Here is a 23,089-nt window from a genome sequence, read left to right on the forward strand (position 1 = left end):
ACTGTGGAATGATCTTCCTACTAAATTAAGGAAAGTTTCTTTATATTATGTTTTTAAAAAAAAATTTTAATAACTCTTTATTTTAATTGATTTATTGTAGATTTGTTGAGACTTTTGATGTATTTTCAAAATATTGTTATCCACCTAGAATCTGATTGGAGATTAGAGAGGGCTATAAATGTTATATAGAATAGAATTTTATCATAATAGGATTGAATAGATAAGACTGTAGATCTCTTTGGGGCATAAGAACATAAGAAGTGCCATCTCCGGAACAGACCCTAGGTCCATCACGTCCGGCGATCCGCACAAGAGGAGGCCCTGCCAGGTGTACCCTGGCATAGTTTTAGTCCCCTTATCACTCTAAGCTTCTCATGAGATGTGCATCTAGCTTACCCTTACCTTTGTCACTTTATGCCACTCCTAAGGAGATGTACATCTAACTTACCCTTAAATCCTAGAACGGTGGATTCCGCAATTACCACTTCTGGGAGAGCATTCCAGGTGTCCACCACTCGCTGCGTGAAGCAGAACTTCCTGATATTTGTCCTGAACTTGTACCCCCTTAGCTTCAGTCCATAAAAAATGGGCTTAGGGTGTCTTAATTCAGGACTTTACTGCATACTAAGCCCATTTCTAATGTGGCCCAAAATAGAGCTTTCTTCTTTTTTTGCAGATCCCATGAAAATTTTTCTGTGAGCATACAAGACCTGAAAAAATATTAATCTGGGAGCACTTAGGCAACAATTATGTATAGGTTACTTAAAAAATCAACACCAACTAGTGCGCAGCTAAGCACGATTCTATAACAGGCGCACAACAGTGTTCCCCTGCGAATTCATGATTTGTGGACTCAGTTATTCGTGATATTTTCTGACTGCCTCAGAAAATACAGGGAATGAGTCCGCAAATCAGCCTTCTGCACAGCCGATTCCTCCTCCTCTGCCCCCCGGTCAGCCAATCATCCTTCTGCACAGCTGATTCCTCCTCCTCTCCCCCCTCTCGGAGCATACCGGATATGATTTACTACATCCACTGGCACCCCAGCTGCCCTCTTCTGCTTTTTTACAGATTCAAAACCGCATTTGCGTTTTTTTTGAAATTCGCGGATGTTCCTGGAACGGAACCCCCGCGAATTTCGGGGGAGTACTGTCACTAGGCATCCTAACTTTTAGGCACACTGCATTTATGCCAAGGTTTTCTTGGCCTAAATGAGTGCACCTAAATGGCACCTAAATCAAAAACAGGCACCTAACTGCAAACCTCGCCCATGTTCTGTCCCCTAGTCATGCCCACTTTTAAGTAGGTTCTTGGGACTAGGCATTTATCACCTTGTGGTAGGTGCGTACCAAGTTAGGCACCTAATTTTCAATTAACTTAAATTAATGTCAGCTTAGAGGTGCTAATTGAGAGTCACCAGTGCCAAGTAACCCTATTAAGTTAGGCGCCTACATTGGTTAGGCACATGGATGTAAATGCATAACTTTAGGTGCACTTTATAGAATTTAGGAGTTACTGCTTCATTTAGGAAGCAGAAAGGGGGACATTCTAAAATTGGCGCCTTAACTTAGGCGCCAGTAGGCGTCCTACTGGCACCTAAGTTAATTGAAGAACGCCATTAGAAATGGCAAAAGTCACCAAGGTTGAAGCGACTACCAGCGTTTAAATAAAAGGCATTGGAATTGTGCCCATATAGGTGCTTTAGGCCGCCGAATGCCAAAGTAGGCATGGCCAATGCTGGAAGTGGCATTAGGTGACCTAAAATGCCTATGTAGGAATGCAAAGATAGGTGCCGGAAATGTAGGCCTGGAAAACCCTGGCCTAAATTTCTGGTACCTATCTTTCCCATAGGCGCGATTCTGACACTGGCGCCGATGCGCGATTGACATGCAACTGGTGGCCACTTTTAAGGCGGCCACTGATATTAGCTCCTGTTACAGAATCTGGCCCTAAGTGCTCCCACATTGTCTGCATTATCCAGTTAGCATGTGCTAATGTGAATGCTCAAGCTAGATGGCCCTTTCATTCCCATTCCCCACCCATGACATGCTCCCTCTTGAAAAAATAAAAAAAGAAATAGCACACAATTAGCACTTGATGACAGGCAAATTGCTGCATAACAGTTTAATGCATTATGTAGTAAACCTTTTATCCCACATTAAGTATACATTAGCACTTAATATGGTTTAGTCAAAGGGCCCCTCAGTCTACTATGTATTGCAGTCCAGCACTGCTGGCATCACACAAAAAACTATGTAATATAGTTCCCTAATTATTAAATGTATTTTCAAAATAATAGGCTTTAAGTCCTGCTTTAAATTTTTGATAGGTGTTCTCAAATTGCAAATGATGGGACAAATGATTCCAAAGTGTGGGTCCTACAACACTGAACATGGAGCAGCAAATATCAGCGAACCAAATTTGTCAAAATGATGGAATTATTAGAAGATTCTGTTGAGTTGAATGTAAAATATGACATGAAGTGTAAGGAATGAGTACGTGGGTGAAATAGGAATAAAAGGAAACCTGTATTTTGTACACAATGCGCTAATTTTAAAATTTTGTAAGGGATGACTCGCTTGTAGTAAAGTAAGCAATGCAGATGATACTGAACTTAATCAGTCATTGTTCTCAACTAGCTCTTAACAGATCCAGTGAGTTTGCCTCAAGACCCGGGAAGTGTCCAGCAAGGCGACTGGAAGATTTTAATGCACCATGTGTGTATGACATTGACTGTCCGGGACTGCAGAAATGCTGCAACACATCCATGGGATTAATGTGTGCTACTCCTATCCCACAAGGTATTTGCTTCTCTGTAGCTCTTTACAAATTAGATGCTAAGTGGTTCCATCCCATCAGAGATAGGCTGCGTCAACCCTGGATTTACCTCTGTGGCATTTATGGACTTGCATCTATTTTCCTGCCTTTCCTAGAGAAATTAGAATTACAGAGACTCAGCCTTTCCAGATGACATGGAGCTATCGGACAGTTCAGCTTTGTTAGGTGTACCACTATCTCATTCAGTGGCATGGCAAGGGTGAGAGGCACCTGGGGCAGTGGCACCCCTCCCCCGCCCTCTTCTTCATCTCCCCGTTCCTTCCCTGCCCCTGCCACGCATGCCCCCTTCCCTTCCCCCATACCTCTTTAACTCCCCTGACGCAAGCAGCATCACCAACTTGCTGCTCCTGTCGGCATTGGCTCCCCCCCCTCTGATGTCACTTCCTAGGCGAAGGACCCAGAAGTGACATCAGCGAGAGAGCTGGCACTGACATGAGCAACAGGTTGGAGTTGCTGCTCATGCTGACGAACAGTTAGAGGTACAGTGAGTGGGAAGTAAAGGCAGGAGCAAGTGGTAGAGAGAAAGAGGGGTGCCGGTGTTCCCACCAAGATGGCACCTGGGGTGGACCGCCCTCCCCCCACCTCCTTTACTACACCACTGATCTCACAAGTGGTTTATAATAAAAACATTTTTTTAAAAAAACCTAAATAAAATAGAAAAGAACTCCATCATAAAGAGAAAAGCCCATCCCAAAAGCTTCCCATAGTCAAACCCAAAAAGACACCATCATACCCATCATACTAATCTCCCATACACACACACACATATACAGGGGCAGATTCTGTAAAGAACATCTATAAATTAGGCATTGTTTAGACATCCAGCAGCAAGCAGAATGCTGAGCATGATTCTATAATGCATAGACGCCTTTTAGGCATTACATAGACATCCTAATAATGTCTATAATGTTATCATGTGTTAGTGTTATGTTGTCATTAGAATGGCAATTTTATGCTGGTTTTTTTATATTAAAATTGTATGCAGTAAAATGCTGGCACCACTATTATATTTTATTTATTAATGTATACCACTTATATCCTATATGGTATTTAAATTTGGCTCCTTTATCATATTTCTCTTCTGTTCCGGTTGCCCAGGGTCATTAGGAGCAGTGGGGGATTTGAACTGACAATGTCAGGGTGCTAAGGCAGTAGCTCTAACCATTGTACCACACACACTCAGATAATAAACTACATATCAATTTCAAAGCTAAGCTTATATCCTCTTGATTTATTTACAAGCAGTTATTTCTCTAAGATAAATATCAAACATGTACCTTCAATGCTTGTCCAGTTCCTCTTTTGGCCTCTAAATTCCTCAAAGTATATTCGCTATAATAAAACCCGTAGCTCGCATGCGCACTTCAAACTCCGTGCATCTGTGATCCGTGCTTCTATGCCACGCATGCGCAGTGTCTGCCTCAGCTGATTTCCTGCCCTAATCTTCTACACCGGCTGACTTTCTGCCTTTTGACTACTCTGCTGCTGCCGGGATGCCTCTTCTTCTCACCCCTGGATCATCAGTAGCAGCAGCCGCAGTTTCATCAAGCAGCTATGGGGCATTTGCTAGGCCGGCCCACTTCGATAATGCGAGGTGGGCTGGCTTAGCAAAAGCCTCAAGGCTGCCCGGCCTAGAAGATGCTGGATATGGAGCAGAGAAGTGAGAAGGGGTACTACTGGGCAGGGGGGAGGTAAAGGTAAGGGAGAAGGGCTACTGCTGGACAGGGGGAGCAGGGAAGGGATGCTGCTGGACAGGGGGAGGTAAAAGTAAGGGAGAAAGGCTATTGCTGGACAGGGGGAGCAGGGAAGGGGTGCTGATGGACAGTAGGAAGGTAAAAGTAAGGGAGAAAGGCTACTGCTGGACAGGGGGAGCAAGGAAGGGGTACTGCTGGACAGGGAGAAGGTAAAAGGAAGGGAGAAGGGCTACTGATGGACAGGGGGAACAGAGAAGAGGTGCTGCTGGACAGGGGGAGAGACTGAAAGAAAGAAAGACAGACAGACAGGGGGCCAGGGAGAGAGACAGAAAGAAAGACAGATAGGCAGGGGGCAGGGAGAGAGAAAGACAGACAGAAAGAAAGAGAAAGAACAAAAGAAAGAAATGCCTAAGTCTACACATCTATTCTAGCACCCGTTAATGTAACAGGCTAAAAAACGAATGGAAAAAAATATATATATATTGAATACTAAATCCTCTATTCATTTTTTTTGATGTAAAGAGGACTCATTGCAAAAGCAGGTCTACTTTTGAGCATGATTTGGATGCTAGATAAGCTTGAGTTAGGTGGACGTGACTTAGGTGTCACTTAGGTGTGCTGGAGGCGTCTGAATATATGTGAACGGGGCTTCTATTTTTTGAGTATAGAGGTCAAAAGATGTTTAATAATGCATTACTTTAGCAAAACACATGCAAAAAATATATATATTGCATACTAAACCTATTTTGGGGGGTAAAGTAGACTCCTCTTTGATAATAAAAGAAAAAGTTGTTTAATAATTCATTACTCAAGCAAAGCACATGAAATATTTTTAGCATACTAAACCTCATTCCCAAAAGGCTAAGAAAATAAGAAGATAATCCCTACTCACAATGGCTATGGTTCAGGGCAAGTGGACGTGTTTTATGCACAATCTTGACATCATTGTGACATCATTAATATGCACCTAGACGGCAGAATGTCACTAAATAATAAAAGGAATATGTGCTGGGGTTCCTGACCATACTAGAGAATTGAACCCACCACCTTGGGAAGATGGAAGAAGTTCCTTTAATTACTGAGTCACAGGAGATTTATTTTAGGCAGTTGTTCCTGCATTGTGAGATGATAACTTAGCCATTTCAGGGAAAATATGTTTCCCTCTGCATTCTGGAAATGACAGAGTGCAAATGTTAAAGGCAAAGTCTACAACCCATACTATCTTACGAGACCAAAAAGAGACAGTTAAGGTACTGGGGGGGAGGTGTGGATTTGAACCCATGACCTGTGGAAGATAGAAGAAGTGCCTTTAACCACTGAGCTACATGAACTTTCATTTAGGCAGGGGTTCCTATTAATTTTTTTAGTGACATTCTGCCATCTAGGTGCATATTGATGATGTCACAATGATGCCAAGATTGTGCATCAGACATGTCCACTTACTCTGAATCACAGCTATTGTGAGTAGGTATCTCTTTTTATTTTCTTAACCTTTTGGAAATGAGGTTTAGTCTGATACAGATGCATTATTAAACATCTTTTTCTATTATTATCAAATAGGAGTCCTCTTTACCCCCAAAATAGAAAGTTTAGTATGCAATATATATATATATATATTTTCATGTGCTTTGCTTAAGTAATGCATTGACCTTTATATCAAACTGGAGTTCTCTTTAGCCCAAAAAATAAAGCCCTGTTCACCTATATGCAGACGCCTCCAGCACGCTTGATGTCTAAGTCATGTCCACCTAACTTGCGTCTACCTAGCGCCCAGCTCACACTCAAAAGCAGACCTGTTTCTGCAACGCCTACATTTTAGGCATTAGGTAAACACGTTAGCATGCTGAGCAGCAAGCGATTCTGTACATGGACATCTATTTTGAAGCCACGCCAACGCCTATCTTGTTAGGTGCAAATTTTCCCAATGGGCATCCACAAAATTGTTGAATCACGTCCAGCGTTTGGATGTCTAAGTTCCAATTAATATTTGTTAAAGTAATTAATTGGGCTTATTATCCACTTTATTTGGATACCTAAGTCAATGGACGCCCACATTGTGGATGCCTATAGTTAGACATCCTTTACAGAATTTACCCCACAAATACTATAACTTACAACCAAAAGCCTTTTAAAATAAATAGGCTTTAAGGGACTTTTTAAATCTAGGTAAGGAGGTTTCAATTTTTAATGGAAAAGGAAGTAAATTCCATAAAAAATTTGCTGTGTTTGTTATACACAGCTTCTCTATTTCTTTAACTCCAGGCACTAGATCTACAGTATCTAGACAGTGCTATACAGATTGCAACTAAATTGATAATGTCCCAAAAAATCAGTATCTTACTACTCGTCTGGCAGGATGATGGTTGAAGAGCCAGCATTTTATCTGTAGTAAATCAATCACATACTAAGGAGCCCATGCATACTGTTTGTGAGGTCTGTACTTTGTTGCACCTTTCAACCATGTTCACAGACAGATCTGGATGGCTTAACAAGGATTGGTTGTGATAGCTATGTGTATTGAGAGTTATAGAAACTGTGGTCTGTTTCAACTACTTCGTAAAGATGTTGGGTGGGTTACAAGATTGGTTTGTGGCTGAAGATTGAGAAAGTATTAGCCTGTAATTTACCAAAATGAATGATAAATATCCCAGGTAGTAAGGTATGCTCCAGATACTCTCTACAATGGGCTCAAAGTTCACAGTGACAGAGATCTCTCTGAGGTTTAGTACATGTTTGGCTGTATTCCAACATGAGCTGGTGATCTGAATGTAGATACCGCCCCCCAGTCTCACCATATGTTCCTCACTGGAGTCTTTTTCAGTGCTGTTTTTAAGTTAGTTTCTTGCTCTTCCTTTCCAATGACCAAAGGAGAACTGAACTAGAGGGCTGTACAGGAATGGAGATCACAGGAATCCCACAAAACACGCAGGATTCCTATGGGTATAGAAGAAATTGTCATGGAATTCCTGCAGGAATGTAGTCAAAATCTCTGGTAACTTCAGGACAAGGCTTGGAATACATTACATTACATTACATTACATCAGGGATTTCTATTCCGCCATTACCTTGCGGTTCAAGGCGGATTACAAAAGGTTAGTTTAAGGACAGAATTACAATGAATAAAGAATTACAATGAATAAAGAATTACAGTGTTACTGAATGACAGACTTATATGAATTGTAGAGAATAGCTAGAGAGATAATATGAAGATCTTGAGGGTTTTTAGTGGTCGTGTTGTTATTTCTGTTTTAGGAATTTCTTGAAAAGTGTGGTTTTTATTTCTTTTCTGAACGTCTTATAGTCTGGGGTGGTCATCAGAAGGTTGGAGATTTGGTTATCCAGTCTTGCAGCTTGTGTGGCTAGGAGGCCGTCATGTAGTTTTGTTCTTTTCACTTCTTTGGATGGGGGGGGTATGAATGGGGAGTGCGTTTTTCTGTGTCTGGTGCTGGTTGCTTGGATGAGGCGATTGTTCAGGTATGATGGGCTGTCTCCATGTAGTGTTTTAAATAATATGCAGTAAAATTTAAATTGGATTCTTTCTTGGATTGGGAGCCAGTGTGAGTTGATGTAGGCTTCAGTGATGTGGTCGTGTTTTTTCAATGAATAGACGAGTCTTAAGGCTGTATTTTGGATTGTTTGGAGTTGTTTTATCGTGGTTGCCGGACATGGGAGGAAGAGAATGTTACAGTAGTCCAGTATTCCTAGTACTAGGGATTGTACTATAAGTAGGAATTGTGTGCTTTCAAAGAATTTCCGTACTTGTCTCAGGTTTCTCATGATTGCGAATGATTTTTGAGTTGTTTTGTTTATTTGTGGCTGCATTGTGCAGCATCTATCTATGGTCATGCCTAGTAGTTTTATTGTTGTTTGGATGGGATATTTGGTTGTGTTTATTTCTAGGATGGTTGTGGTTTGGATCCTGTCGTTTTCTAGGAGGATGAATTTGGTTTTGTCTTGATTGAGTTTAAGTTTGTGATTTTCCATCCAGGTTGTGACCGCTTCCAGTGTTTGGTGAAGTTCCTCTGTCATGGTAGGTTTGGAATGATCGTATGGGATGAGGATGGTGATGTCATCTGCATAGCTATAGGATGTTATGCCTTGATTATCCAGATGGGTTCCTAGAGAGGCAGTGTATAGATTGAAGAGGGTGGGGGACAGTGGAGATCCTTGTGGTACGCCGCATGGGTTTGACCAGGATTCTGATTTTTCTTTGTTTGATTTTACACTGTAGGTTCTGAGTTTTAGGAATCCTTTGAACCAGGCGTATACTTTGTCTGAGATGCCTATTGCATCTAGTATCTGTAGAAGGATGTTGTGGTCTACTAGGTCAAATGCTGCCGATAGGTCCAGTTGTATGAGTAGCATTTTTTTCCCTATACTAAGTTGTTGTCTGGCGGTATCCATGAGGGAGCCTAGTAGTGTCTCTGTGCTGAAATTTGTTCTGAATCCTGATTGCATGGGGTGTAGTAGGTTGTGGTCCTCTATGTAATTGGTGAGGAGTTTGGCTACTAGGCCTTCTGTAATTTTGACATATAGCGGTATTGAGGCTATAGGTCTATAGTTGGAAGGGAGGTTTTGTGGTGCCTTTGGGTCTTTTTGGATTGGGGTGATGACAATTTCGCTGAGGTTGTCAGGGAATGTGCCCTCTGTGAGTGTGAATTGGATCCATTGTAGAATTATGGTGCGGAACTTTATACTAGAGGTGGTAAGGAGATATGAGGGGCAATGGTTGAGGTCACAGGAGGCATGGCTGTATTTTTTGTATAATTTGTTAAATTCTGGCCATGTTATGTTTGGGAATTGAGACCAAGTTCTGTCTGCTGCGATTGCTTCTTTTCCTGTGGGGTGGATTGTGATTGGATTTTGGTTGGATGGGTTGAGTATGAGTGTGGCTCTGGTGTTGGTGATTTTATTCTTGAAATGTTCTGCTAAGATGGTGGGTGATGGTGGAGGTGTGTTGGTGGTGGTAGTGTATGGTTTGGTGTCTGTTAGTTCTTTTAGTATTTGGAAGATTTTTTTGGAATCTTGTGTTTCTGTGCCTATGAGCTTGGTATAGTAACTTTTCCTCTTGTCTTTTAGTAGATTTTTGTATTGTTTGTTGATTTTTTTCCAGTCGGTTTTTGTTTGTTCTTGATTCTTTTTTCTCCATTTTCTTTCTAATCTTCTACACTGTCTTTTGAGTAGGAGTAATTCATTATCAAACCATTGGTCTGATTTCCTTCTGATTCTGGTTTTGGTTTGTAGGGGTGCCAGATTATCAAGTATGTTGGTGGATGCATTTTTCCAGTGGGAGATGAAATTTTTTGGGTCGCAGTCTTGGATGGTTTCGTCTACCTTTGCCCAGAAGATGGTTGGGTCGATATGTTTGCGTGAGGTATATGTGGTTTTTTTTGTTTGAGGTGTGTGTTTGGTTTTGGTCCAGTTGATGTTGAAGTTGAAGACGTAGTGGTCTGACCATAGGGATGGGGACCATGTTCCGTTAGGAGTTTGGATTTCTTGATTGGTTGGTTGGTGAGTCATGAATGCTGCAATGTCCAGTTGATGACCTTTTTCATGAGTGGTTTGTGGGTTTAGGATCTTGAAGGATAATGCATTGAGGAAGGATAGACTGAGAGAAACAACTGGGGCACTAGAACAAACATTGAAATGTATGGAGAGAGGCAATTGGAGTACCAGAATAAGGCTTAGAATGCCTAGAGAGACATCTATAACACCAGACTGAGGCTTGGAACACTTGTTGGTTGAATAGTGAATACCATCCAAACAGCTGCAGGAGGCTGTTGGAATTGGGAGAAGGAGAGGGCTGCGAGTAAGTAAATAATAGTATCAATTCCTTTGGATACAGGTGGGGAAGGAAGAGTTTATCGGGATGGGTGAGGATAGAATGGATTTTAGTGGGTATAGGTGAGTATAGGTTGGATTTAATCAGGGATGGGTGATATTTCTGTCTCCATACAACTCTCTAAATTAAACATCTCTCTACATTACAATCTTGCGACTACTTTCTCAGGTTCAGAAAACTTTTAATAACATTTCTGTACCAAGACAGGGAGCCAACCCTGAAGTAACTGAAATGGTAATTGTAAAAGTTCATTTCTAAACTGTCTAATGCAGTGGTTCCCAACCCTGTCCTAGAGGACTACCAGGCCAATCGGGTTTTCAGGCTAGCCATAATGAATATGCATGGAGCAGATTTGCATGCCTGTCACTTCCATTATCTGCAAATCTCTCTCATGCATATTCATTAGGGCTATCCCTAAAACTCGACTGGCCTGCGGTCCTCCAGGACAGGGTTGGGAACCACTGGTCTAATGCAACTCCTGGGACAAAACGAAGAGCCAATGATGATCTATTTGTACTTGTAACTATGTATTTATAACTACAACGTAATTGTATTAATAGTTGTACTGATGTACCTGTACCAGCAACCATATTGATTGTCTGTGTCAAACTGTCCATTGTAACTTCTGGGTAACTGACCCAACCTCTTCTAATGTAATCTGACCTTGAACTGAATAGGTAAAGGTGGAATAGAGAACCTGATTATAACGTACAGGAATTCAGGCCTTGAGTGCTACAGAATATCAGGTTATCCTGGCCAGATTTCAGGATATCCCTAATGAATATGCATAAGATTGATTTCAGGATATCCTGAAATCTATCTTATGCATATTCATTAGGGATATCCTGAAAATCTGGCCTGTTTGTGGCACTTGAGGTCTGAACTCCATCATACCTGGAGTACGGCATTTAGAAGCCAGTTTCAGACCATGTGCACCTATTCTTACTTTGGAAGGGTGATCCAGTCCAAGTTTTACTTCCCTTGTTTTCACTGGAAGTAAAACCCAGACATGCTCAATCCGTCCTCTATGACCTGGAGCCCTCTGGTAATCTTAGGTAATGGGCAGATGGCTCATGTTGATTAATAGCTCAGTCTTCCTTCTACAGAGCTCATCTGGCCTCAATGGAGGGAACTCTTCTTGTTCTTAATATGCTAGTGATTTCTGATAGAAGTATGAGTCTTCATCATTAGCTTTATATTCAGTTTATACAGTCAACTAAATGTACTGGGACTAAGCATATGTGATGTAAAATAAAAATGTGTTTCTTCAAATAAATTCCTGCAGTTTTGCCAACTTTCATCATTACAGGTAAATTTTCACTGGAAGAATTACCGTAATGGTGACAGTTTGTGGGGAAAATGGCAAAAAACAAAAACAAAAACAAAACCCCACCGCATCTTTTGTGAATCTGTGAAAACTTGCTTCTGTGAACATTCAAAGAGAAACATATTCTTGGTAAATAATTTACTAGGGCAAAGTAATCCCTTGTAATTTCTGGTGTGAAAAGCTTTGCACATCCTTCAGCTGGGATCGGAAAATGTGTCCCAGAAAACCAATGCTCTTATAATTCAAAGGGCCAAAAGCAGAGGCAGATAGAAACCTAAACCAAACCACTGTTTCCATCTTATCTTTTAAATAACAGGTGTGAACAAGACACGTTACTGGTACATTGTAATCATTCTTGTGAAAATGGATTTAAAAGAATTAAGACGCATTGATCCTAAACTGTTGCATCATATCCGCTTGCTACACTCCCTGGTATGTATTGCATGTGGAATCATATCCTCCTGTTGCTTTCCCTAATAAGTATTGTACAGTTGAATCGCACCTACCTTCTAGACCAGCTTATACATTCTCTGGCTTGTATAACACTCCTGGATAACCCCCCTCCCCTACTTGGCTTATGGTAAGTATTACAATACTGAGCCTGCATTTCTTGGAACATATTGCACTTTGAATTTAAATTTGATTACTTACTTTTCCAAATCTAAGCTCCACAATACGAGGGGCCATTGAAAAGTTCTCAGCCCAACTAACAAATCTGGGGCAGTCTCCATCAAGGGCCATATTCTTAGGGCTATAAGTTAGGGCCAGATTAGGGCCACCTAATTTAATTGCTGTAATTGATGATACACAACTACGTCATTTAAAACCAGCAGTGCATAGCAGTGCATAGTGACGGCAAAGCCCAGAAGGGGGCATGGTTAGAGGCAGTGCTGGACTTTGGTGTCACTATGCACCACTAGCCATAATTCTGATGTGACCCTAGGAAGAAATGAGTTTGAGAAGAACAGGAGAGAGTGCATAGGGGAGGAATTAATATCTATATGGCAAAAAGCATGCACAGACATATCAGCACATCCTCCACACCACTTCCAACAACCCCTTATACCCACACAGATCCCTACAAGTACATACATACTTTCTCAAGATATTCAGGATACCACTTAGTCTCTCACTACCCCCTATAGCTCCCACCCATCCACACAGCCATATGGTATCTGTCACTCTATTGAAGCACACTTTACCATGTCTCTTCCCATCAAATAAGAACATAACATAAGAATTGCCATACCGGGACAGAACAAAGATCCATCAAGCCCAGTATCCTGTTTCCAACAGTGGCCAACCCAGGTCCCAAGTACCTAGCTAGATACCAATTTTATTTTCTCTGATAGTGAAATTGCTTCTGTGGAAGTTTTACTATATTTTTTCAGTTAGCCAGTGGAGTACATGTTCGTGGAGATAAGGTGAGTCTTCATTGTGCTGGGTACCACATGACAGGAAAGCACGGATATGACTGGCTCCTGTGAAGCTCCAATAAAAAAAGAAAAGAAAACAAATACATCGGGTTTATGAGGTTAAAAGATTTAAACTGGATAGACAAGGGTTTGGAAGGGCTCCCCTTACATCAGTTCTGCAGCCATAGATTTAAAAGTAAAAAAAGCATAACAGCCCTACTGGAAGAAAGGAAAGCTTCCTAAGTCCTCCTCTCGGAAAAGAGCCAGTGACTGTTTCCTTATCAAAGTCTGTTCTGATGGTGGCTTCGGCAACAGATCTGGAAATAAAAGAGTCTCTAGGAAAGGATTTAGATATAAGAAGCCTTGATATACACCGTTCAGAGTTAGCTTTCAGGGAGGAGCTTAGCCGTCCAAGTACACTTCCAACTAAGGAAGCTGCTTGTGAAGAGTTTAAAAATGATTGAAGCAGTGAGCTCAGTCGAATCTTCAAGGAGGACAAAGCCATTCTGATTGACAGAAGTAAAAAGATAGCAGAAATAACCCAGAGGATAAATATTACAAAACAGGAGATTGATAGTACTAATTAGACAATTTTGGATAAGAAATATGAGCAGGAGACACAAGGAGAATATGTCAGAGATGGAGTCCAGACTATAATTGAAGAAGAATTTATGCTGAAGAAACAATACAGGTTTGATTATGATGAACTGCAGGACTTGATTGCAGAAGTCCAATATTGTCAGTGCCTTGTGGATCAGTGTCAGTAGAGACTACTCTCAGAGTTTGATAAATGGTATAATGAGTCCTTCCTAGTTCCTGTGAATACACAGTTCATCCTAAAAGGGGGAGGCAGCATTAGGCCTGGACTGATGCCTATAAGCAAGCTAACAACTTTGAGAGAGGATAACCAAAACAGGTTTGAGATACCTACAGCAGACTCGAACACTGGATAATCCAAGTGCACTTTCCTTTTACAATGCTAAAATGAAAATGGATCACAGACATCTGTATGCTAAAGCAGCATCTCATCTGATCCCGACACGGAAGAAAGCTGGAGGGATCACTGCATCCATGAGAAACAAGTCCTCAACAGATCTCATCAGATTCGAATTGGGTTTTGTAAGCAAAGAAAGATAAAATGCAGTCTGCTTATTTTCCTCTTAAAAAAAAGTGCAGTCTTGTAGTGTCACTGTAAAATGCTGTCTTTAATTAGAATGTACCTGCTAACTACAATTGGAGGATTTCTTATAGATGTGTAGGAACTTATGTAAAATATTCATGTTATTATTTTTTCTTATCTATGAGGATATGCATACCTGCTTGCATGTTATGGACCTTTCCCATGTTACTTATGTTACTTGGGTTGGGTTTCCTTGTTCTTTTTATTTATCAAATATAGCTCTCTTTTAGAATTCTGGATGTGAAGACATTTACTGCAGCCTAAGGAAGTAGGTTTAGAATAGTTTTATTGATTAATAGGGAAATGTATTTGTCCTTCTTATTAATTCAGATCCATCTGCTTTTTACTTAAGGATTATAAAATATTTTCTTTAAAGGTTTTTTTGGGGGGATTTTGAGTCTGGGGGTTTGTTGTAATTTTTTAGATGATCTAAAAATGAATTTCTCATTATTATTGAACAATGTAGTTTAAAATAATAGGCGATGTTTTGAATTAATATATAGAGAGATGATAATTTTCTTTTAAATTTTATTATGTAGTGAAATTTTATTGGGATTGGACTTAAATTGTTCATATTACTTAATATGTAGAGGATTAATTTTGGGGAAAATTTAGGGTACGGGGAGGGAGGATGGTAGTCACCTGGTCTATAAGCTTGAATACAAGCTTTCGTGTTATATAATGGGATGGGTTTGGGGAGGGGAGTGGCAAATTTTAAGGTTTGGGTCCTGGATGTATGTGGAATTATTATATATTTATTTGATCAAAGGGAAATTAAGGGATTATTCATTATCACGTATTAATCAATCAAAATGCCTTTAAAATTATATTCATTAAATGTTAATGGCCTTAACCATCCCATCAAAAGAAAAAAGTTGCTTAATTTTTTGATACAACAGCAGGCAGATATTTATTTCATACAAGAGACACATTTATCATCAATCGAGGCAGCCAAATTGGAAGGAGGGTGGATAAAACACTGTTTTTTTGCACCAGCAACAGGAAAAAAGATAGGTGTGGCAATCCTGATTAATAGGAAGTGTTCTGCTACATTTGGTAACTTTCGGGCAGATCTTATGGGTAGATGGCTCCATGTTAATATTACTTCAGGAAATGATATCCTTACGCTTCATAATATCTATGCTCCTAATTTTTATCACAGTATTTTTTATCATTGTACTTTTTTAATTGAATTTTCATGGTTTTATATGTCAGTGTTTAATAATTATCTCCAGAACATCTGTATCCACAGTTTTTGTTTTCATTGGCCTAATTCAAATCAGGCAGATTTCTTCAAGGAACTCCAACAACTAATTCTGTCACTGGCTACGACTAATTTAATCGTAGCTGGAGACTTCAATGCTGTTATAGATCCATTAATGGATAAACAACCGAGTAAACAATTAAAATCATTAGATCTGGATAATCTTATACATACATGTGGATTTAAAGATATATGATAGATTTTTCATTTTAATGCTCGTGAATTTTCATTTTGCTCCCAAGTGCATAAATCATTTTCAAGAATTGATTATTTTTTATTTCGGATCATTTAATCCAACAGGTTACAAAGGCCAGCATAGATCATAGAAACATAGAAATAGACGGCAGATAAGGGCCAAGGCCCATCTAGTCTGCCCACCCCAATGACCCTCCCCTACCTTTCTCTGTGAATAGATCCCACGTGTCTATAATAATAATAATAATAATAATGTATTTCTTATATACCGCTATACCGTGAAGTTCGAAGTGGTTTACAATAAAGATACATTTGACAGTACATGGGATAGAAACGGTTTACAATAAAGATACGTTTAGTCAGTACATGGGATGCAAGTGGTTTACATTAAAGATTCATTTTGTCAGTACATGGGATACAAGTGGGTTACAGTAAAGATATATTTTGTCAGTACATGGGATACAAGTGGGTTACAGTAAAGATATATTTTGTCAGTACATGGGATGCAAGTGGGTTACAATACAAGTGGTTTACTATCAAGGTGCATTTTGTCAGAGTAAGGGATACAGGTGGGTTACCATAAAGATACATTTAGTCAGTACATGGGTTACAATAAAGATACGTTTTGTCAGTATATGAGATTCAAGGTGGAAAGTATAATTAGTTTCGGGCCTTGGAATTAGGGGGCGAGGTGGAAGGGTCATGGCGAGGAAGAGTTGGGTATGGGAATTTAGAATTTGTTAAACAGTCGAGTTTTCAGGGATTTTCTAAAGTCTGCGTATGTAGTGGCCTCAAGTATGGGTTTACCAAGCCATGTGTTCAGCCTAGCTGCCTGGAATGATAACAATCTATCTAGAAACTTTTTGTATTGGTAAGATTTCATGGAGGTGTAATTAAATAGGTTTGTTCTGCGAGTGCTCTTGTTGGACTCGTTGGAGGAGAACTGGGAGATTAGGTAAGCTGGAAGAATCCCAAAGACAGCTTTGTAGCAAAAACAAGCAAACTATCCCATTTGGCCTTAAAATCAGGCACGCTGCTGGCCTCAATAACCTGAAGTGGAAGACTAATAGAAACATAGAAATAGACGGCAGATAAGGGCCACGGCCAATTCTTTTGATCCAATTCTTTTGTCAGATCATGCTTGAATTTGGATAGAATATCAGGTCACTGAAGAAGATTCTAATAGACCTGTTTGGAGATTCAGTACGGTAATACACTGCTTGCAGATTCAAACTTTCTGAGGAAATTCAAATAAAAATGAATGAATATTTTTGATTTAATACCTCAGAGGAAATCTCTTTGGAAACCATATGGGATGCTTTCAAAGCTACAGTGAGAGAGCAGATAATTTCATATTCGGCGCATATTAGGAAATTACTTAAATTAGAATTTTCCAATTTGGAACAAAATATTCTGACTTTAGAGTCACAATAGGCTTTGAAATGGGAGCAAGATACATTGCATGCCCTGTTGAAAGCTAAATATAAATATAATGAGATTTCCTCACAATTGGCTAGGAAAGATTTGTTTTCTCAGCAGGCTCTGTATTATGGAAACGCGAATAAAGCGGGAGAATTATTGGCTAATTATCTTAAAGCTAAAAAAAGAAAAGTAAAGATTACGGCCATTAAAGATGAAAAAGGAAAAATTCATACCCACATTGGGGGGATGTTTTAAAACAATTTTTGGATTATTATAAGGCTTTATATTCTTCTGAGCTTTATTCAAATAAAGAAATTGGAGGATGAAAATTTTTAAACTTAATTAATGAGCCAAAAATACCCGAGCATATAAAAAGTAAACTTGAAGTGCCTATATCATTTATAGAACTCCAGGCAGCATTGAAGTCTCTCTGAGTTGGATCCGCTCCGGGTTTCACAGTGGAGTTTTTCAAATCTTTTCAACATATACTATTACCTCATCTTTTAAATTTATATCAATCACAACTGACTAAGGGTTGTATATCAGGTACTATCGCGGAAGCGTTAACAATTGTTTTGATGAAGCCAAACAAAGATCCCATGTTGTTTTCAAACTACAAGCATATTTCTGTAATTAATGTGGATGGGAAAATTTTGGCTAAATTATTGGCTCTACGACTAGCCAAGGCTCTCTCATATATGATTGGTATGCACCAAACAGGTTTTGTTGCTCAAAGACATTCTGCAAACAATACTAAATTGGCACTTCATATGCTAAATTTAGCAAAAACAGTGGATAATCCGGCATTCTCTGTTTCTCTGGATGCAGAGAAGGCCTTTGATCGTGTAGAATGGACATTTATGTATCAAGCAATGGATTGGTTTGGAATAGGTTCCGGATTTATTCAAATGATTCAAACCTTGTACAGTTCCCCTTCTGCAAGATTATATATTAATAATATATTCTCAGAGTGTTTTTGTTTGAAGAGGGGAGTTAGACAAGGATGTCCCTTATCTCCTTTGCTTTTTGATATTGTTTTGGAACTCTTGTTTGCCATTCAGCAGGCAAAAGAGATACAGAGAATTTCATATGCAGGTCGGGATTATAAGATTTCAGCTTATGCGGATGATATTTTGCTTCAATTGAAAAATCCTGAATCGACTATCCCGCATTTACTGGAATTGATTGGTTAATTTGGTAAATTTTCTGGTTACAAGATAAATTGGAGTAAATCAGAGGTTCTTCCATTGAATGTACATTGTGTAAAAGGTTTATTTGATCCATTCCCATTCCTTTGGAAGGAAGAGGGTATAAAATATTTGGGTATTATGATTCAAAGAGCATTTCCAAATTTTTACAGGTATCACCAAGCCTTTATTTTGCGTCAGGTTATGTATTGGATCCTTCCTGAACTTATGGAGAATCTACTGGATTGGCTGATATTAGAGAATCATCTTATGGCCCCATTACGTCTTCACCATATTTTGAGTATCAAGCTTCCTAGAATATATAAGGACAATAGTATTTTTCTTTCCACCTGGAATACATTAAAATTTATTAATACATTAACTCCTACTCCAATACAACAATCCACGTGTCAATCCCTATGGTTGAACAAACTCTAGATGATGTAATTCAGAATGGAAAAATGGTAAATTTATTAAAATTGCAACAATCTTTTGGTATATCAAAATCTCAAAGTTATAAATGGTTGCAGTTGAAACAAGCCATTCAGAAAGGGTTCCCTGATTGGTGTAACTTTAAAAAAATCAGTATAGGTTGCTGGGCCTATGTTTCCAGACAGATTTGCAAGGGCACCAGGCTGCTAAGTGGTGCAAATTAATATCTGAATATTTGAATAAAAAAACAAAAACAAGCTTAAAAGATATTTGGAGTATTGAAACAAAGCAGCATATTTCTGCTACACAATGGCTACGGATTTGGACTTGGAGGATGAAATGTACAGCATCAGCATCTATGAGACAAACTTGTTTTTTTTTGTTACATAGAATTTTCTGGACCCCAGTTCGTTTGCAAAAATTGGATAGTTCCAAGTCTAATAGATGCTAGCTCTGTCATCTTGAAATAGGGACACTGGATCACTTGTTGTTTCATTATCTCAACTTTTGGGGTAAAATTAATAGGATATTGGAGGCTTCTATTCCACTGTCATATGACATTGTTTTATTTGGGACTTTATTGCAACTAAAGAGTCCAGTTGATACAAACAAAAACAGACTTCTTATTATTATGACGAGGGTAGCTATACAGTTAATAACAAGAAATTGGAAGAACTGGGACAGATTGAACTTTAACTTTTGGTGGGAAACTTTATGTCAATACTATAGATTTGAAAGAATGAATTCTGAACAATTGGGACATAATAAAAAATTTAAGGAAACATGGGGTCCATTAGCAGAATTTGTTAAAACTGAGTAATCGTATAAGCCTTTAATTCCTAATTGATTTTTCCACATATCCAGGGAGGGAGGGGGAGAGAAGAGGGGGGAAATGTACTTTGTATTATTATCTGTTGGGATACAAGTGCTGTTTGATGTTTCAATTGCTTGTATATTCTTTGCACTTTGTACTTGATTTGAAAATTAATAAAGAATTATTAAAAAAAAAAAAAAATAAAAAAAATACAAGGAATATATCTAGTCTGGGTTTCCAGGATGGTAATTTTGAGTAACATCCATGCCTGATGTATATTTTTGACCTTTGCAGCTGCTCCTTTAAGTTTCTTTTGTACCATTCTTTTTGTAGTATCATAGTCTCATTTTTTTAAGTTAAATGCTGTTGTATTAGATTTCCTGTGTGAACTTATTCCAGGGATTACATCAAATCTGATCATGTTATGATCACTGTTATCAAGTGGCCCCAGCACCATTACCTCCCGTGCAAATTCATGCGCTCCACTAAGAATTAGGTCTAAAATTGCTTCGCCTCTTATTGGTTCCTGAACCAGCTGCTTTATAAAGCAGTCTTTGATTTCACCTCCCTGGCATGCCCTGTTACATTTACTCAGTCAATATCAGGGTAATTTAAATCATCCATTATTATTGTGTTACCCAGTTTGTTAGCCTCCCTAATTTCTGATATTTCAGCATCTGTCCATTCATCCTGGTCAGGCAGAGGGTAGTACACTCCTATCACTATCCTTTTCCCTTTTATACATAAAATTTCTACCCATAGTGATTCCAAGATGTGTTTCTGCTTCTGTAGAATTTTCAGTCCATTTGATTCAAGGCCCTCCTTAACATATAATGCTATGCCTCCACCAGTTTGCTATGCCTCCACCCACAGACATGCATGAGTTTGTGAATACAGGAAGAGGCAATGCACACTATAACTTTGCATTAATAAAAAAGGTTTATATCAGTAGAAGTGTATGACCTGAGGAAGCAATAATCATACTTTGTTTTATGCAGGTAAACACATTTACCTGTGTAAACATGTTTGATTAAAATCTCTAATATGAGGTAGGCAGAAGCAAAGGGTACTGAAGTTGTGAATGGGGTAGGATGAGCTCAGAAATGGGACCCCTCAGCTCCTTGAATCTGGGACCTTTTCCCTTCCGTCTAACTGTGTTTGTTGGTGCTTTCTCTTCTTTTCACAGGTCACTGGTGCCCTGTGGCCTGGGAATACTTCCATTCATTACCTCTCCACTGTCCCTTCCAGAGGTTTTACCATCTCCTCACAGCTCCTGGTTGGATTCCGCACTTTGCAGTCACTAGCAGATTTGTTATCTCAACTCAGTGAGATCCCAATGCGCCTTCTGGAGGTCATTGATGTGGATGTACAAGGTGCTGATATTCTCTATGCTCAGTTTTAAGCAGAGTAGTTGGGAGTAGGGAGGCAGTTTAAAAGGCAGTAATTAGTGCACTGGGGCTCTGAATCATAGGCAGCAGAATGCTTTTTTCTTTGGGTGGGGCAAAAACTCCACCATAGACCCTACCCAGACCCGCCAAAGCTCTGCCTCAGACCCTACCCAAGCTCTGCCCCAAACCCCATCCCATAATAATAGGACTAATTGTAATGCCATTTCTTCCATTCATTTTTCATATACACACAATATAATCATATTAACAACACATAATGGTGGCCACAAAATTAAACTACACAAAGCACACTCTTTATCCCCTCCCCACTCTTGCACAGCATTTCTTCCTCTCTCTCCTCCACTCCCATTTGCACCATGTCTCCCTCTCTCTCATTGTCCACCATCTCTCTTTCTATCATTCCCTTCCTTGATGCAAAGGGAGTGGGGAAAGTGAGTGAGAGAAGGATTCAGGGTGCATCTCTCTCACCCATCCAACATTTCTCATCCCCGGACTGTATGCAGTATCTTTCTCCGCTACTCACCAGCCCTATGTCCAACATTTCACATTCTATCATCTCTCTCCAGCACCATGCCACATCTCTCCCTCCATTCCCTCTACCACCGTGTCCAACATTCTTCCCGCTTGCATCCCTTTCCATCTGTTCCACTGTTCCCGCTCCACCATCACATCCAACATTTCTCCTTTTTATCTCTCTCTTCCCTAAGCATCCCTACCTCACTCCTCTCCCACCACAATGTCCAACAATTATCTCCCTCCTTATGCCCAATAATTCTCCCTTCTTTCTTTCCCCATGCACATTCTTTCTTTCTTTCATACCTCCACCTCAGCATTTATTTCTCTATCTTCCGCCATCCTTCCTTTCTATGTCCCAAATTTGTAACCTCTCCATCTCTTCTGTGTCCCAAAGTGCTCCTTCCCTCCCTTCTGTGTCCCAAGTTCGTGCCTCTGCCCTCCTTCATTCCTTCCAGCCTTTGTCTCAAATTCACACTCCCTTTCTTCCTTCTATGTCCCAACGCATCCCCTCTCCCTCCCTCCTGTGTCCCAATGTGACCCACTCATTCCCTCTCTCCATTCTGTGTCCCAGGTTCGTCCTCCCCCCCCCCCCACACACACACAGGTGTGTACCTGTGCTCTGGTTGGCTCTAAGACATTCAAGTAGGCCTCCTCCTCCTTCCTTCTAGCCGCACTTGTCTCTTCACAAAGTTGTGGACAGCGGTTCCCACATGTTGCCCACGGCTGACCCAGAAGCCTTCCCTCTGGTTAGAAAAACTCCTTTGATTTTAAGGAAGCTGTTTCATATACAGTATTTAAATATTGTGAGGAGGAACATTTTAAAACAGTGGCACAGTCATGTAGTTTCTCTTGTGTTGATTATTGTAATGTGATTTATGTGGATAGTACTGATAGATTTATTTAAAAACTACAAACAATAAAGAATAGAGTAGCCAGAATGTTGTGTAAGGCAAGTAAATCTGACAGAATGAAACCACTGTTGCAAAGTTTACATTGGTTGTTGATAAGTGCAAAGGTAATTTTTAAAGCTGTTAATTTTGACCTGCAAAATATTGTATGGTCAATCTTTTGTACTGCATTTATTTTCTCTGCTGAATGCTATCCCAGTTTGTAAGACATGGCAATCACTTTCCGGCATACACTGTTATCCCAGGACAAGCAGGCAGTATATTCACACGTGTGGGTGACGTTATCCCTGTATGGCCAGTCCAAAAGTGTCCTTTCACTTTATAGGTGTTGAGACCACATGCACTCTGCATGCATCAGTGCCTTCTTATTCAGCATCAGTCCACAGGATCCTCAGTTTTTTTGTTTTTCATGGAGCGAAAAAGTCATTCTAAATGCCCAGTTTCCATGTCCAGACGTGTCCACTATTAATGCACTTGATAGATGTCCAGCATTGGAATACAGACATGCCTTGTCATCAAGGGAGCACAGTTTCTCATCCTACTCTCGACACTCCTCTAAATGCTCCCCATGTTGATCATCATTCCAGCAGTCTCTTTGATACTCCTCAGGGCAATTGCCTCTTTGCTCTCCTCAACATCCCTTTTG

At 39.8% G+C, this 23,089-nt stretch overlaps 1 protein-coding gene across 3 annotated transcripts in view; it reads left to right on the plus strand.

Moving 5' to 3' along the window:
* The window catches only part of UMODL1 (uromodulin like 1), a 171,345-nt gene that overhangs the window by 58,642 nt on the left and 89,614 nt on the right, over nt 1-23,089 (plus strand). For 2 of the 3 annotated variants that reach the window (XM_033940476.1, XM_033940477.1), the window contains exons 3-5: nt 2,640-2,801; nt 12,018-12,133; nt 20,797-20,983. In XM_033940476.1, coding sequence (XP_033796367.1) covers nt 2,640-2,801; nt 12,018-12,133; nt 20,797-20,983 — 465 coding nt within the window. Of the gene's footprint in view, nt 1-2,639; nt 2,802-12,017; nt 12,134-20,796; nt 20,984-23,089 lie in introns of those variants that run through there. The other variant, XM_033940478.1, reaches the window with a different exon arrangement.

Source organism: Geotrypetes seraphini, chromosome 4, assembly GCF_902459505.1.
Source record: "Geotrypetes seraphini chromosome 4, aGeoSer1.1, whole genome shotgun sequence".
Taxonomy (NCBI): domain Eukaryota; kingdom Metazoa; phylum Chordata; class Amphibia; order Gymnophiona; family Dermophiidae; genus Geotrypetes; species Geotrypetes seraphini.